The 17,190-nt window shown below is 37.9% G+C and overlaps 2 protein-coding genes across 2 annotated transcripts; both read right to left on the minus strand.

Annotated features, from left to right (window-relative positions):
- Window positions 1-668: 668 nt before the first annotated feature.
- On the minus strand, window positions 669-3,715 carry LOC133869436 (uncharacterized). Its single transcript, XM_062306426.1, has one exon. It carries the CDS (start codon window positions 3,639-3,641, stop codon window positions 786-788), a length of 2,856 nt encoding a protein of 951 aa, XP_062162410.1. The 5' UTR covers window positions 3,642-3,715; the 3' UTR covers window positions 669-785.
- A 3,371-nt stretch (window positions 3,716-7,086) lies between these two features.
- On the minus strand, window positions 7,087-16,955 carry LOC133868309 (probable ubiquitin-conjugating enzyme E2 24). Its single transcript, XM_062305137.1, has 9 exons — window positions 16,586-16,955; window positions 14,377-15,307; window positions 12,432-13,897; window positions 10,640-10,777; window positions 9,323-9,733; window positions 9,163-9,226; window positions 8,855-8,994; window positions 8,261-8,572; window positions 7,087-7,626 (listed from the first exon to the last, which is right to left on the minus strand). The coding sequence occupies exons 3-9, from the start codon at window positions 13,884-13,886 to the stop codon at window positions 7,378-7,380; spliced, it is 2,769 nt and encodes a 922-aa protein (XP_062161121.1). The 5' UTR covers window positions 13,887-13,897; window positions 14,377-15,307; window positions 16,586-16,955; the 3' UTR covers window positions 7,087-7,377.
- Between the last annotated feature and the right edge of the window lie 235 nt (window positions 16,956-17,190).

Below are 17,190 nucleotides of genomic sequence, written 5' to 3' on the forward strand. Positions count from 1 at the left end.
GGAGGGACAAAAAAACCACTCTAGCCTTAGAAGGGCTAGGAGGAAACCATCACCGGGAGGAGGGTGGCGTGAAGCCTCCCTCCCCCGGCACAACCACTCTCTCTCTCTAGAATTTTTTTGGATATGAGATATTCTTGAAGTAAAAGGATTCTTTCCATTTCATTAAATGGATATTATTCATTTTAAATGAAAGGTCAAGATTTGAAATTGGTGTATTTAACGGTGTATATGAAGTCAATGTTGGCACGTCTTAAAATTTTAAGTAATGTAAAATCATGCACATCATTAGATGTATTAGCTTTAAATCCTGACCATAAAATGAATAGTATTCATTGCATTTGAAATTGAGAGGATCTTATTTCAGTACAACAGGATGAAAGTTGGTCACTCATGGGCCTTAACGAAACATAAAAATCCTGGGCCCATCTTTCTTAGGCCTTCTTTTTCCCGTCACATTGTTTAGGTTTCAATTTTTCTTTTCTATTTACGGTCATGGTTCTTGCATCTTTTTCTTTTCAACTTCAGCAGTCAATTTTATAATGAAATTCCGTGGCTGACTAAAATATAGAAAATATATTATTCCTGATATTCAAAAATAAGAAAATGAATTACTATTTGCCAAGCGTAGTTATAATAAAACAACGAAATCTGAGTGACAAATTGGTTAATAAACATCGGAAATTTGAACTTGGGGGTGCTTCCATTAAAACAATGAGAGTCAATTCTGTGCAATAAATTGTGTATCCAGTAGTAAATGTTGTAAAACCATATTGAACGAGTTTTCCTCACAAATCGTCATTGCTAATAACAGGAACTTTCTCATATGCAGAACTCTCTCTAAATCTCTTGGGAAGAATGTAACGGCCTCCAAATCGCTGCTGCAAGTAAATTAGCACAGCAAATAGCAGACCACCACAAGGGATGATGATGTCCCAGGCGGTGGAATAAAAATCCATTCTATGGTTGGCATAAATGTATGATAAATCAAGGTACCATGTAGAACTGTGAGCCCTGTAAAGATCATAAGCATGAGGCAGCAGACGAATACTGGTGGTCCCAATGTAAAAGGAAGAGGCAAGAGCCTTTTCTCCTGAATTGAAGAACAAGTTGAATGATATTTGTGGAAGTAGAAAACCATCCAGGAGCAAACCAGCATAAGCTTTTATGTCCTCCCAAAAAGAATGCCGCTGGAGAGCACGAAGCGGGTAACGGTTGCGATGGGGTTGTAGAAATGGCCCCAAAGGTCTCTGGTAAGAATTCTTCCATTGGTGCACAAACCAAGCAATCAACCCACCGGCTATATACATTGGTAAAGTCACATAGAGAACCTTTCTTTCAGAAACCCACAACTCCTTCTGCCTTTCATTACCTTGTCTCCCAGACCAAGTCAGTTGGAGAAGACGTAACTGCAAAAGGAAAGCTATCATTGTTACCACCCTTACTATTACTTCATTCACTTCAAGCCATCCACCACTCCCAAGAAAAACATTCGTCTGGTTACTGTTAGCCACGAACAAGGCTTCAAAGTTCAACAGCAGAGGAATCATGTGCCCCAGCGTAAGAACAATGAGCATCACAATGGAGATGAAAGGATGCACATGCGGTTGCTTTTTCATGTGAAAGAGCTGCAAGCCTACGAAGATACATGCTAGTGTATTAGAAATCAGAACCATGGTAATCTCCAAGTCCATTCTCCAAATGGATGCTTTAGCTTGAGAATTGGTTATTGAATTAGAAGTCAACTGAAGACGTTCAAAGTAAAGAGGATCTGACTTTGTTCGTGTGCTTTCAATAGTTCCCTTGACAATTTCACCATGCTCAGCATGCAACGGAGGGAATTGGACACTAATCATTATTGCACAGTCCAACGAATCGTTACTAATCAAGTTATGATTATTTGATCCAAGATGCCAACATCCCATCATGCACAATAGACCTGTATCTCTATAATATATTCCTTCAGCAGAAATATAGACTACTTTGGATGAAGTATTGTCACCGGAGTTGAAATTCTGTGGAGTTGTGAAGCTCATCCTGTAGCTGATATTAACCATGCTGCTATGGCTGTTATTCAGCTGAGATTTAACAGGCTCTGCTAGCCTTGGCACTCGCAGCACAAGTGGGTAGTCCCACCGTGCGTAAAGCTGATCGCCAACAAATAGTGGGGATGAAAAACCTTTTGCTACTTTTCCTTTGCTGTCTGTCAGCGACATATCAAATCTCATGTCCAATGAATTCCCATCAGGATATGTCTTTCCCTTGCCTTTAACAATCTTCCCTTTCGCACACGACTTTCTTACTGTGTCAATCTCGGTATACTCATATTTAAGACTTTGGATGTCAATTGATCTTGCCAAATAACTTTGGAACCCAATTTTGCCAAAGTAACCAGAATCATTCACATCTTTCTTGCTCCAAATTTCCCCAACAACTGCACTCCGATTTCTTAAGGTAAAAAGTGCAGGAAACCTCAAAGTCAACCTAATCGAGCAATCTCCAACAAAAGCATTAGCCCAAGACTCTGTAACATTCAAAATCCGGCACGCAACACCACAAAGCCGATTCTCCTTCTCATCCCACTCACCCTCAGCAATCAATGTCACATTAGGGTCAAAAGGAAACTCACTACCTCTATAACTAGAGTTTGGAAAACCCAATAACATCTGCACCTTTCCTCTTTGGTTACACTGATTTCCTTGATAATACATCGAATTTGGCAGAGACCTAACACTCCCACCAAAGGGGTTGCAATTGACACTACCACAATCACTCCCATACACCAATTCATATCTGCCGGTTCGTCCACCGAGCACAGCACAACCACCACTGAGAAACCACTTGCTTAGAGACAAACTATCTCCCCCACCTTTTCCACTCAAACAATCACTCCCATTTGCTTTCTCAACCAACGTGTATTCATAATTAGGATCCTTATTCAAACCCAATATTGAAATTGGCTCAAAATAGTTCGAATTATCCTTATCATCATGCATACTTTCTAAAGTCCCACTAATCAAACTACCATAAATACTTGAATTAATCCGATAATTAAGCTTAAGAACAACATCAAAACGCTTAACATTACCCGGATCAATGTAGCTGGAGCCCGATCCAACCATACAGAGCTTCCCAGAGGATTCTGACCAATACCCAGTAAGCGAAAACGGCGCTACGGCCTGCCAAGAGGACCGTCTCGGTCCCCGAAACCGAATCTGGCGCAACCGCCGGTGTTTCGGGCTGCCGAAAAGCGATAACGCAAACCCGTTTCGGAGGCTCATGGAGGCTTGGACCTTGTACACGCCATCGGAGACGGTCTTCTGGGAACGGTACGGTATGAATGAGAGAGTTTTCAGGGTATCGACGGCGGTTCCGTTGAAAATCGGGTCTCCGCCGGAGAAGAAACCTGTGCCGAGCCGGAGGAACTTGGAGGTGTCAATGAACGAGGATAAGAAGGAGGTGTTGGGGGCAAAGGGGGACTCGGGAACGACATCGTTGCAGTGCTGGGTGTAAGAGGCTTCGGGGTTTGTGTTTCGGTCTCGGACCAGAAAGTCGGAGGTGGTGGTGGGTGTGTTGGCGATGAATACGAATAGGAAACAGAGGAAGGGACTGAGTGGGAATTTGTTGGGTTTTGAAGGGTTCATTTGGGATTTCAGCAATGGAGCTGAAGAAGAAGAAGAAGAAGAAGAAGAATGGGAGTGATAGGGATAAAGGGTCATATAGATTTAATAGTTAAGTTGGAATGGAATTCCAACTTATTCCAACTTATTAGGATTAGATTAATATTAGATTATTTAATATTAGGATTATAGCTTATTTGAATTTGAATATTTGAACTTTAAGCATTATCACTTTAGGTATTATCTATTTGTATTTCTATTTAAAGACCATTTGGTCGTTAATGAAAGGGGAAGAAAAGAATTGATATAGACTTTTGTCTTGTGGTTTGATTCCAGTCTTAATTGGATTCACTTGTGGTCTGTCTCCAGCCATTAATTGGAGTTCACTATCATCTTTCCATTCCATTTCTGCATTCATCCCTATTTTTCAAACATTCCATCAGAAATCTCGCATTAATTGGTATCAGAGCATGTCGACCAACAAGGATTGAATTGGGAAGCTTGAACTTGCCTTTCAAAAGCTTCCTGAAGAGACTAAAAAGGGGTTTGATAATCTGAAAAGTCTTTGGAGAATATTGCAAGTTCTCTCAAGGAGGGTTTTTCCAGCACTGAAGAATCTTTACTACAAAACACGGTGCAGATTTCATCGCCTAAGTCAACCCCACTCATCCAACCCGTGACCCAGTCCACCGATAACCCACAACCAGTCCAACTGTTGAAAACCCACAACCAGTCCGCAGTCAACACAACTATTCATGCCCGCGACATCGACGCGGAACCCAACCCCCAAAACCCACACAAAATCGTCCTTCCGCAAACTAAACAGATTTCTATTAGAGTTTTTTCTTTCAAGAAGCTGGAGACGGACGGGAAACCACCATGTGAAAGACCACCGAGGAAGCGGATGAGGAGCGTACAGATCTAGCTGCACAACCACCGAACAGCCAAACACCACTCATGAAAAGCACCTGGAAGAAAAGCAAAGCTGGAAAATTTTGCTCTTTTTCTGGTACTAGTGGTCTAGATGCGTTAGAGAAAAAAAGGGAGAAGTCAAAAAAAAAAAAAAAAAAAAAGGTTGACGTGTTAGTAGAAGATGGTGGGATTCTCATAGATGTGTAGATTTTATTTTTAATTGTGTAATTTTTTTTTTTTTTTTTTAATTTTTCAATCGTGTACTAGGTTAATTTCATTTTGTTAGACCTTGAGGACAAGGTCCTTTTAAGGGTGTAGGATTGATAGGGATAAAGGGTTAGATAGATTTAATAGTTGAGTTGGAATGAAATTTCAACTTATTAGGATTAGATTATTTAATATTAGGATTAGAGCTTATTTGAATTTGAATATTTGAACTTTAAGCATTATCACTTTAGGTATTATCTATTTGTATTTCTATTTAAAGACCATTTGGTCGTTAATGAGAGGGGAAGAAAAGAATTGATATAGACTTTTGTCTTGTGGTTTGATTCCAGCTTTAATTGGATTCACTTGGGGTCTGTCTCTAGCCATTAATTGGAGTTCACTATCATCTTTCCATTCCATTTCTACATTCATCCCTATTTTTCATACATCCAATCAGAAAGTGCGCATCAGGAGTCCTTTTGGTGTGTGTTGTGGTGAAGAATAAGAAGAATGGGAGTCCTTTTTGGTGTGTGTTGTGGTGAAGTTGAAATGCGTTTTAAATTTATAGGTCTCTTTGAGTTGGAAAGATGTAAGATCTGTTGGAGACAAATAATATAATAACATCAAACACATCTTTAAAAAAAATGTTTTTGTTTCGAGGCAGAAATTAGTTAAGGTTTTCATTACGAATAAGGAAAATCATAAAAATATTCACAATGCACAATAAGTGCACAACAGCAAGACACAATGGAGTGGGGCCCAATGTGTAGGCCCCACTCCATTGTGTCTTGCTATTGTGCACCTGTTGTACACTGTGAGTGCAAGAATCACTCCCCTACGAATAAACAATTTTGTCGTTCGAATTACGAGCTTATATGAAGCTTATCTATCCACATAGATCTCAAGCTTCTTATTTACTTGTTTTGCTAGGTGAGCTCCGATTGAGCTTTCTCATATATAATGTCCAAATTAGAGAGCAAATTGGAAGAGATCCGAATCTTTTTATTAGGGCCCAATAGCATGAATAAATATGACAATTTTTCATCTCCATTATCGGTCACCATCAAAGCTGAATGTGAATAATTGGATAAAGAGAAATGATATTTACACAATAAATTTACACAACTTTTACGCAAGGTAAATGGAGACATTGCAACTTCAATAATAAATCAATAAAGTATACTCTAGTTAAATTGAGAGATTAGGGGGATACTGCAAATGAGATAGTAAATTGAAAGGGCTAAATTTAGTTTCCCTAATAATAAACTATGAGATAACGACTATGGTGATGACGGCTATTAGTAGCTTTGATGCAAAACCCCTTTGTAACATGTTAGGGTCCATGCAAAGACTCAAGCTAATTTGTTGCAACTTGGGAGTAATAGTAATCAACCAATAAACAATGACAACAATTTTGTCAGCTGTCATCAAAGGACGAAGTTTTCCTTTTTAAATTGGCTTGGAAAAAATTTCTCAAATGTAGTTTATTATTATTATTTTGTTTTTGAAAAATAATCTATTAAATTGATATATGTCTTTAATGCACGTGATTCTTACATACTGAGTTAATCTTATTAAAAATATATTTGAGAATTACATGTCTTAATAGATGCCAATTTAATAGATTGGGTTGTAAGGTTAACAATTTTTTACATGGCTCACAAAACCGATACAAAATTAGCAGGTTAGGACTTAGTAAAATAGAATTCGGGTCCAACCAGGTCGATCCAATTAGACATGATTAATAAACGGGTCAGTTTCGAGTCAACCCGCTTAACCCATGAATGACCTGTATAAATTGATATTTTATTCTTATTATCTTTACCATTAAAAAATAATAACCCAAAAGTCTATAAAACAACAAATTACCCTTACGCTTATTCCTAGTTGTAAAGATATAACTTCGGTAGTGTAATTAATTTTCATGTTCAATAATTGAGAATTATTGTACTAACATCTTTGTATAAAATGACATTTTTATGCTCAATAATTGAAAATTTTGTTAATTAAACGGGTTATACGAGTTGAGTTGTGTAACCGGCCTATTCAAATAAGTGGTGTTTGGGTTGAGGGAGCTGACTCATTTAATTAAATGGTCGGGTTTGAGCTGATACATATAGTCTTATACTCATGTATTGACACGATCCGAACTCGACACACGAACAGACTACTATTCTACTGCGATTGAAGAAAATTCATTCAACCCAGTTTGAAGGAAAACTTTACCGGTTACTAAATGTATTTAGCATTTTGTTTTGTTTGTCCAAAAAAGAATTAGGCAGGAAATCTAGTGAAGTTCCGGGAGGGACAGGTGGGAGGTATAACATCCTTATCAATAAATGGAAAATCATTATCAAACAAACCAATCCAACCATGGCTTCTTATTTCGTAGTTTCAAACTTTCAAAGAGTCTGCAAACCATAATATAGTACAGATACAACACAAAGCCTTATTAAGACAGTTTCTTCTCTTTTTTTTTTGACAGAAATATTAAGACAGTTTCTACTGCACACACAACAACCATAACTAGGAAAACATGACAAGGCTTTTGCCAAGCACATGTTGATATTATACAGATTTATAAACATGATAGAGATGTCTTGGTAAGGCAATTCTATAGCACCTGGAGTTTGTAGCAAATTCATTTTTCAGGCTCAATAAACTGGCTGCAATCCATGCCCTTGTCTGCAAACGCCTCGACAAGCTTTGGCAAGAGCTTAGCAAGCATGATTTTGAATCCGGTAGAATTTCCCCTTGAATTTTTGCCGTCGTCGGTTTTTCCGCATTCAAAAGCACACCCCACTGAGGCTCCTTCCATATATGCCTTACAAGCCATTAGAATATATTGGGAGCGTTGCCTGAAGTGCTCCTCCACTAGTGCCTCAAAGTGCTGCACAAGCAAAAGTTAATCCCCATTAAATTAAAATGTTTAATTCTGCCAAAGACAAAATTCAAAGGTTCTAAATAAATCACTCTCTTTGGAAAAAACAGGGGTTTGGTCATATAAGTCGCCAATCTCACTCTTTGATACAATTTCTAAGATAATATGTCTAATATGTTTTAGAGAAGAACTTAATGGGGGCATCTACATTATGGACATCCCAGCGAATCCTCTAAATGGATTCATTATCGGAAATGGAATGTATGCAACTGAAGTCATTGCAAGCAATAACTGTTGAAAATCATGCAACACTTCATCTGTTGAAATCACAGCAGTGACAGTGATATTGATATGGATAGTAATGTAAAGGCCACAGGTTAAAAGTCTAATCAGGTATAATTTTTATCTTATGGGATATCCAAGCACCCCTGAAACTCATATAATTATTCTAGAAAAAATATACCACTCAACACTATGGCTACTATCTTTTCATTCAGTATGGCCCAAACTCCAGAGGTAAATATTGTGACGAAAAAGATACGACATTTTTGTTACGATATCGTAACAAAAAATACTTACCAAAAAAAAAAAAATATCGTGACTAAAATGGTAGAGCAGAATGAGAGAGAGCTAACTATTATACCTTAGGTGGCTTCCGAAGTAGGTATAGCATGGACTTGCAGGTCACAAGGAATGCATTTTCGTTGTAGCTTACTGAGTTTTTCTCTCCCTCAGCTCTTCCAATCTGCTTATCATATCCAGCCTCATTGAAATAAGGCTTTTCATTAAGCACAAGGGCCTGGAGGGAGAGGAGAACCTGAAGGATAGTTGAGCTCGCTGGATTCCATACTTCAGAGCCTGTACCCGTCCATGTATTGAGAAGACTGAGACAGACCTTTCCAGATTCATACAAGTTAGGGTTGACACGGAGACCACCTGAATTGTAGTGCACCATCTGCGTAGAATTTCGTGTCACATAAGATTCCATTCAGAAATAACGTTCCAGTCCTTTTTATGAGTGATGTGCATGTGTGTGTACAGAATAGATTTATGCATAGATTATAAACTTGGCCAGACCCTCAATTTTATAAAGGGTAAGCCCTCGTTAAATACACAGCATTTCTATTTGCATAGAAGAATATAGGAATTGAAATGGACATTTTCTTTTGGTACTATCGAAGTATTATATCAAGCACAGAAATAATAATGAGCACTGGAAAACTATGAGAAAACTTACAGGTGGTTCATTTGGGTACTCCAGAGGAAGGAAAATATCAAAGAAGAAAAGCCCATCATGATATGGAGTTCCAGGTGCACCAACAATAACTGCCCGCAGTAGATCCATCCTTTCGTCAAAGACACGGACATAGATTGTTTCTGTGAGGTAACAAAAGGTCTTATAAGCAATAGCATAGTGAACACGGTTTTGAAAAGTGCAAAATAATTGCCCTTCCAATTTTCAGCAACTTTTATCAACTCAAAGATATGACTGTAATAGGTTCCAAGGTAAAAAGAAAATTGAAAGTAAAAAGATGAAGTGCTAACCAGGAAGATTTTTCTCTAGAATGCTCCATTCTTGCTGAACCTTCTTTAGCCAACTTCTTTTCACCTATAAGGCAATTAAAAAAAAAAAAAAAAAGACGATTATTTTGACGGTTTGAAAATATTACCTATTACATTTTGAAGGATAAGTCACGTTTCTTGCCTGAGACAATGCCAATCCTTTACCAGCACTAAGAAAGTGATGGTCTGAGCAATCACCAACCATATCAAACTGCATAAACTGATGAGAGTTCTCGGTGGTTGCTGAAAATCGAAGAGCTTCATTATCTAGGGTCTCTTTCACTTCATGATCTAAACTTGTCTTTCTAAACGTTTGTAACAGATCACAAGTTTCCAATACTTCATTCTCAGGGAGAATCCCAGGTTCATCTCCATCTTCAGAAATAAGGCTAGATACAACTGGGCATGTAAGTGAAGTTGAACCAACAGATCCAAATAGGTTTGTCGCAATGCTCATTAAAAATCCAAAGGCGGCTTGAGGAAGAAAAAAGGAACTAGACTCCCATGAATGCTTTTTGCAATTTTCACCAGCACAGTCAGAATCAAACAAATCCTAAACATGAAAAGCAAAATTCGGTTCACAGTGAGACAAACACAGATGATACAATGTTTCTTTATTAATTTCCAGAATCAGTGGATAAGTCCTACTCAGCAGGAATTTACCCAAATTCAATAATTGTTTTAAGCACTTTCATTTGGAGAAGGCACCCGATAGATACAAAATTTGAAAGTCATACGAAGGTGCCAGCCAACCTGGCTGCTTCAGTCTCTTGGTAATCTACTAGATCCAGGGATCCAATTCTCCCTTGACCAAATGTATTATAAGGAGGAGAACTTCCCTAGTTATGTAGCCCAAGGGCCAAACTGCCCATTCCAATGATAACACATGCATGTACATAGAGAGGAGACATTTTGACACTTACAAGATGGCAGAGTTCAAGTAGCTGTATAATTTAAAGTTCTATTTGTATGTTCGTTTTTCTTACAACGTAGCAACAATCAAACAGATCATAAATGAACATACACACACTAATTGGATAAAAAGTCCTAAATCATATTGAACCTCTTCATGAAGAATATTTTCCCTCGATATTAATATTATTTGAAAAGTTTTCAATCTACATCAAATATGGAAAATAAACAATCCCCTGCTCAGCAAAATTTTTAAGAGCAGAAAGACAAGTATTATTATTATTTTTTTTTATTTTCGGACAAAATGTTGCTGATTTCTTAAGACACACTCAATCCCAACTTAGTCTAGAGTTCTTACTTAATTTTAATATGCCACTGACTCTCCCATATTTTTCCACATTGAAAAACATATTGATTTTGTACTTCTGAAATATTGTTGCCACCAATTAATTCCAGGGACTTGGAACTGTCACCATAAATATTTTAACACTATTTCATAAGTTTGTCAGAGAGAAAAAGACAGAGAGAGTGAGAGAGATGCCTTTACCTTTCCTTTTTGATTGTAAGATTGTTTGTCATGTTCAATCATCTCTTGATTCGTTTCCTCAGCATCTTCTTCAAAGAGCACATGGGTTGCAGTTGAACCTTCAGATTTATCAACCCGAAATATCTCATAAGGTGCAACCTGTAACCATTCCCAACAAGGAATTTGAAGAACGTGCTGAACCCTACTGGATACTACCCAGTTATACATGAAACAAGAAGAGATAGTAATTCACAAACGAGCCATAAATTGCCGTAGTTGGTTGCACATACTAACACTGTTGCTAAGTATGGGTGTCTGCACTACCACATTTATCATCTAACTAACAACTGCATCTTTATTGAAAGGCGGAATGACACTGAAACTCTAATGACTGCCCTGTGATGAAGGCAACAAGAATAGACAATCTTCCAAATTAGTATGATAATGGGCTAAAGTTGGTCGCATAACATTGCAATGTCACCTAGTTGGTTATCTGCAACTATTACATCTATTGCAGCACCATGGTGTTTCATTGAAAGTTAAACCCTACAATAAACTAATGAACCTTTTCCTCTTTCCCCTTGCACAGTTCATACAAAATATTGAACTTGGAGAAACATTATAGGATGTCAAATTTGTCAAGTTAAACAGATCAGGAACATATAATCAGAAAAAGCCTGTGGAATATCATTGCAAAAACATACAGGTCATCCATATTTCAGAGAATGCAGCAGATATATCAGGCATGGTCGCATTGTTTTCAAGTCAAAGGCTGTTCTGTGTAAATTACCACCAACTCTTCCAAAAGTATTTATCACCAATACTACGAACCTTTTTTATTTTTTATTTTTGTTTCCAAAAAGCTATACTAGGATCATAACAGGTTTGAGGCATCAATCTCATATTTTCTTCTGGGAAAGGAACAGATTAACCCTAAACCAAACTCATCATGGATTAACCGCAGTCACAACTCAACCTCACCAGCGTCGAGGAAGACTTCATCCCTAAGAAAATTACACTTTCGAACACACAAACATACACATGAGTGATAAACTGTCCAGAAAGTGGAAGCAGAATGGGGCAAATTACCAGCTAACCATACTAATTTGGAAAATGATATTTTCAATTTTGGTTTCTTCCACCCCACTGAATAGGTGCGGAAATAGTGTAACCCAATAATTCTGTCAACATAGCTAAATTATATGCGCACTAGGACTTATTTATCAACAACACACAAAAACACCAGTTCAATGAAAGACGCCCTATCACGGACCAGCAAACCTGACTTTAGTTCAATAAAGTCTCCATGACCCACCATAAACCCAATTATATAAATTCTAAAATTAAAGTAATAAGTGCAGAGTGCGGCATATTAACCAAGACTGTCCTATTTTTAAGTCTCCACTAGAACTCTCTAATAGGTTATCAATGACCTGGTGGTGTACATGAATTTCATGAGACTTGATTAAAAAATCCTCTATATTATGATACAATTTCTTCTGAATTCCAATACTAGTTGAGTGATTTTAAGGACAATCGGGCCTTGCACTTCAGCTCACCGTCATGTGCCTCTTTGCTATTGGGTTGATCAGTAGATAAGATTGGTATACTTATTGATTGCATCCTACAGTGCAATCTTAGTTTGAACATATTATATATGCCTAACATAACCGTCAGAACCTTTCTGCATGAATATAAAAGTTTCCTGCGAACTAATTGTGAAAATTTTAAATTAATAACAGAAGTTTATAGCGTCAACTAGAAATCATTGAGTGCATACATACAGAGACAAACAATTAGGACAACTACATACCTTGGTTGCAAAACCAGTAGCCCATCTCACCTCCACAGCACCATCTTCGAAGCCAGTAACATTGCCAATACATGAGAGATAAGAGTTATTGGGATACTGATTCTGACCCTTGGTGCAGTACTCACCATTCACAGCAGCCTCGTCACCCATGCCAGTTTCTGACTTTACATGATCTTTTTTAGCTGGATCACCAAACTGGTTCTGAACTAACCTAAACACAACATCACCCAAGCAATATGAAAACTCAGGGTGCTCGACCAATTCATATGCACTCAAAGTTTCCTCCATCCCGCCTCCATCCAAATTATTGGCTTCAGACATAGCCAGAGTTGTCCACTGTACCTTTACAGTACGTTCCTTTGCATCCACAGACCGCACAACACCCCATCTCTGGCTGCTAGACATGAGTGGATCATCACAAGTTCCTTTTTCCAACACAAACTGTTCAGGAAAGAATTCATAAATGTTTACAACACTCACAGGGAGTAAATTTTGTGAATCGAGTCCAAAAGAGCAACCACCATCCTGCCACATGACATCAACTTTAGTCCTTGTCTTCATAATAACAAAGATTTCCTCTAAATTTGAACTATGGCTTCTCTTAAATCCTCTTGTCGAGCTCTTGTGCTCTTCAATGAGCTTTCCAGTAGATGCATTAAGAAAAGTCTGCTCCATCACACTCTTACTGTCACCACTTGGAAGTATACACCAGTCACCAAGCTGCCAATTTGCATATGAAAAACATGATAACAAAGTCAAGTTTCTTGAATCCTGTAAACGTGGTGGTATAGGCAGACTCAAGTCACAACCCACAGGAACAGATGCAAACCAATCCACGTACACCAAACCGGCTTCCACAGCACAAACAGTTCCTTCATCTTGATTTTGCCTCCAATTTCCGCATAATCGTCTAGCTGATTTAGAAACATCTGAGCGCCTAACCTGCACTCTCTGTCCTGGATAATATGGGTACTGTGAGTCTTCCAGTATATTGGGAGAAATTGGCAATAGATTCTCTTGCTCCATTGCAGTGACTTCACACTTTGCACCATCATCAAAGACAACAGTGACTTTGTCAACTACTTTGTCCACCATTCCAAGCCAAGGACCACAAACCACATAATCTCCAACTGAGATGGAGCAGATCTTTAAAAGTTTCTTGGAATTTACATTTTTCATTATTTTTCCCTGAGCACTTTCTAAATCTACCAACATATCAATGCCAACCACCCTACCCATCTGTCCGGATGGGTCTGTTTTGGAGCACACCAAATCCCCAAGTACAAATCCCCTCTCAAATGAGAGAAAATCATCAATTTTTCCAATGCTCTCCTCGAGACTTGACAAAATGCTCCTAGCCTGCCCAACGTACAAGTATTCAGTTTCCTCCCGATCCTCACTGCTACTGCTCTCACTAGAACTCTCCCAATCAGAGTCACTAAGGAATGTGTCCATCCTTCAGATGCCTATTAAAAGAGAATAGTACAACTCAGTCTAACAGCAAAAACATATAGCTACAGGAATAAAAAGAAAAATACAATAAAGGAAACAACAGAGAAGATTCGAGCCATTAGTTCATTAGGCAGGATGTTTCACCTCTGCTGAAAAAAGATATGTTATCAGAATTATGTGTTCTAGTGAGCTGTTTGCTCTAATTCCTCAGCCAATGTTCACTGAATGTCAAAAAATAAAAAGAAAAAAATAAAAAAAGATTCTTTTAGGAATTCTATATCTTCAAAGGAAGCACAAATACCTGAGAATAAAGAGATATATTTGACTGATTATGCTTTACCAATTTAGTATGAATAAGGGATATAACAAAATTAAAGTAACTTTGAACTACTTATGATTTTCTTTTAGATAGTACTACTAGTACTATTATAACAATTATTTCCATGAAGAAAATTAAGAGAAGGGATAGAGAGAGGTACTATCAAGTTTTCACCTTTTTCAATGAACTGGAGAATCAAACACCCGTGTCACTCCTAATTTGAGCTTATGTTCTTAATACGTACTTCCTCGGATGTTGTTGCTTCCAAAAGGATGATAAGAGATTGTATAATAAAAAGTATTCCAATCTATGCAAATATCTGATAATGTGTCGATGTCTCCAATGCTAAAATTGGAGACAGATGCCAAAGGAGATTTGCCCTATAAGGGAGGATAACAGGAGTCGAGTTACGACCCCAAATGCCAAAGGAGATTTGCCCAATGAATGGACTGAAGTTCCCACTAAAAGAAACTTCTGAAGGAGACTTCCTCAATGCAGAAGAGCCAACAAGCTGCAACTGTGTGATAAGCTCCACCACACAGATAGTAGTAAAGATCCTCGGGGATAAGAAAAATAATTGCAGGAGACTTTCCTATACAAGGGCGGAGTTCCAGGTAGATTGATGACAAATGATAACTGTCCAGCCAAAAGGCTCTCCTCAAATACTCACAGCCAAGGGAAGTAACCCAACCAAAGAAAACTTGAATAAAATTTTGCCAAAGGAGATTTGCCCCACAATCAAGCCAAAGTTTCTGTCACGTGTAACTGCTGCCAAAGGAGATCTGCCTCATGTAAAGAGTTTGATTACCAGCTGAATCCATGGTCGAAATTAGATCAGTTCAAGCCATCCAATCAGAACAACCAATCTTAGACAGCAACTCAGCCACGTATTGAGTGTCTCTGGAGAGCTATCTCAATAATATGGCCAAAACTGAAGAAAGCTTCTCTAAGCAGCATACATCACAATTGAACCTGCAGCAACATTGGATCTATGGCAAATTGGCAACTAATTGGATGATGGCTCAGAGAGGACTATCAACATAACCACTTTTCACTGCCAAAAGGCAAGAGAACTTCTCTAACCAGTTTAACATCTCCACAGAACCTGCATCAACACCACCTGTTAATAAGTACTTAACACTTTTTCAGATTAATAGAAAATAGAAGCAGTAAAATCTGATACTCCAGCATCGGTTGTCTACAGAAAAATCTGATAATCTGATAATCCAGCTCCAATAAAATAAGAGAAAGATACAGAAAAGAGGGACACACAAGTAAATGAAGAAGAAAGCAGAAGAGGTGGATTTGAAAATATAACAGGTTAAGTATTTTTAACATTTAATGTGCATTTAGTCTTTAATAAGCAATATATATTGTATACATGGCTGTATAGAAAGGAATTTATAGACCATCACCATAATATTGCCTCCATATAAATAACCGAATAAAACCAGGGCCTTCTTAAAAATATGAAGCTCTAAGACGTTCTCTTTTTCAAAAGTTAATTAACTTGATTGTTCACTTTTAAGAACAATGGATATCAAAATGCGCTAAATTTTATTTCAATACATAGAACTTTAAAAAGAAGAGAGAGTCAGAGAGAGCAGTATCTTACAGTATAACAAAATTCAAATTTGGTGCTTCACTTTTGGTGTTGCATTTGATATAGAGGATTTGTTGCAGAGGGGTTTCATTTCTCTCTCTCTCTCTCTCTGAGAATATAGAGGGTTTGATTTCCTTCTTCAGTATGCATTGCTTAAAAATGAAGGTTTAACAACATATAAAGGTTTAGGTTTTAGACTTTAAGGGAAGGCGCAACACACTGTACTTTAACCAAGTGTAGGAATAAAATTGAAACAACATATCTAACCTAATCAATTCGAATTCATGCATCAATAAGGGTGGAATTTCACCAACATAAAATTTCTTTTAGAAAGAAAATTAAATTCCAGAGAACATCTCTTAATCGACTTAGAGAAAGCAATCATGATAAACTATACACCAAACCTGTGCCCCTCAAGAAACTCAAATCCCATCAAAGAGAAAAACTTTTAATTTCCCACTGTTTACAAGAAATAAAACAGTACATCTTACACCAAGAGTTCATAACAAATGAAATAACCACACTCCAAAGTTATGCCCCTCAAGCATTCAAGTCCCACGAAGATTCAAGATATATTGAAATTAAAAATATTTCCTACAATTTCTATAAATTTAAACATCATGTTACCCCAGAGCTTGTTGCTGAATTGTGAAAAAAAGTCCTACGAGGTTACTGATAATAGAAAAGATAACGTCAATTCATCAACCCCACAAACAAACAAAAATCACATTTGAAAAAAGACGGATTGAATGAGAGAAGTTGCAGAGTGAAGTACTGTACCATTCGCCACCTCTGATAAGCAACTCTAAAATTCTGTCATCAATACCCAGAAACCCGCATAAAGTCTCCAAAAAGCTGATCAAAGGAACTCGACCCAGAACATTACTGACTGAAAAAAAGTGGCTCCAATGATTTTTCTTCAGTTTCTAGCACTTTCTCGCACACTTGATTTCTCAGCCAAGAAAACTATTCACTGTTGGCGAAAGAAGGAAAAACAGGGAATTCAGAGAGGCCAAGTTCCCCTCTGAACCCGGCCCTTCACGCCATACCCGAGCCTCCAAACCATTAGAGCTCTCCCTCCTCTCTCTCTCTCTCTCTCTCTCTCTCTCTCTCTCTCTCTCTCTCTCTCTCTCTCTCTCTCTGTGGGTTATGTCGCTCTCTGGTTTGTTGCTCTGAAACGTTGAAGATTCTGAGAGTGGGCTATGTCCACAGCCAATTGGACGTGAGGGACTTTTAAATGGGTACGGGAGAGAATATACCAACCGTATCCGACACTCAGACTGTTGGCTGTCGTACAACTCAACAGCCGGTGTCTAAATTATCATTATGCCCTTCTTGCGTGATTTAACGAAATCATGTCACAAATTACAAATAAAAAGAATATA

Source organism: Alnus glutinosa, chromosome 5 (genome assembly GCF_958979055.1).
Source record: "Alnus glutinosa chromosome 5, dhAlnGlut1.1, whole genome shotgun sequence".
NCBI lineage: Eukaryota > Viridiplantae > Streptophyta > Magnoliopsida > Fagales > Betulaceae > Alnus > Alnus glutinosa.

Excerpts from the sequence above, each read along its gene's own strand:
- LOC133869436 (XM_062306426.1), bottom strand. The coding sequence starts at position 3,641 with ATGAACCCTTCAAAACCCAACAAATTCCCACTCAGTCCCTTCCTCTGT.
- LOC133868309 (XM_062305137.1), bottom strand. The coding sequence starts at position 13,886 with ATGGACACATTCCTTAGTGACTCTGATTGGGAGAGTTCTAGTGAGAGC. Across the intron at positions 8,995-9,162 it reads TCTAGAGAAAAATCTTCCTG|AAACAATCTATGTCCGTGTC; the intron begins GTTAGCACTTCA and ends GTTACCTCACAG. Across the intron at positions 8,573-8,854 it reads AGTACCCAAATGAACCACCT|ATGGTGCACTACAATTCAGG; the intron begins GTAAGTTTTCTC and ends AATTCTACGCAG.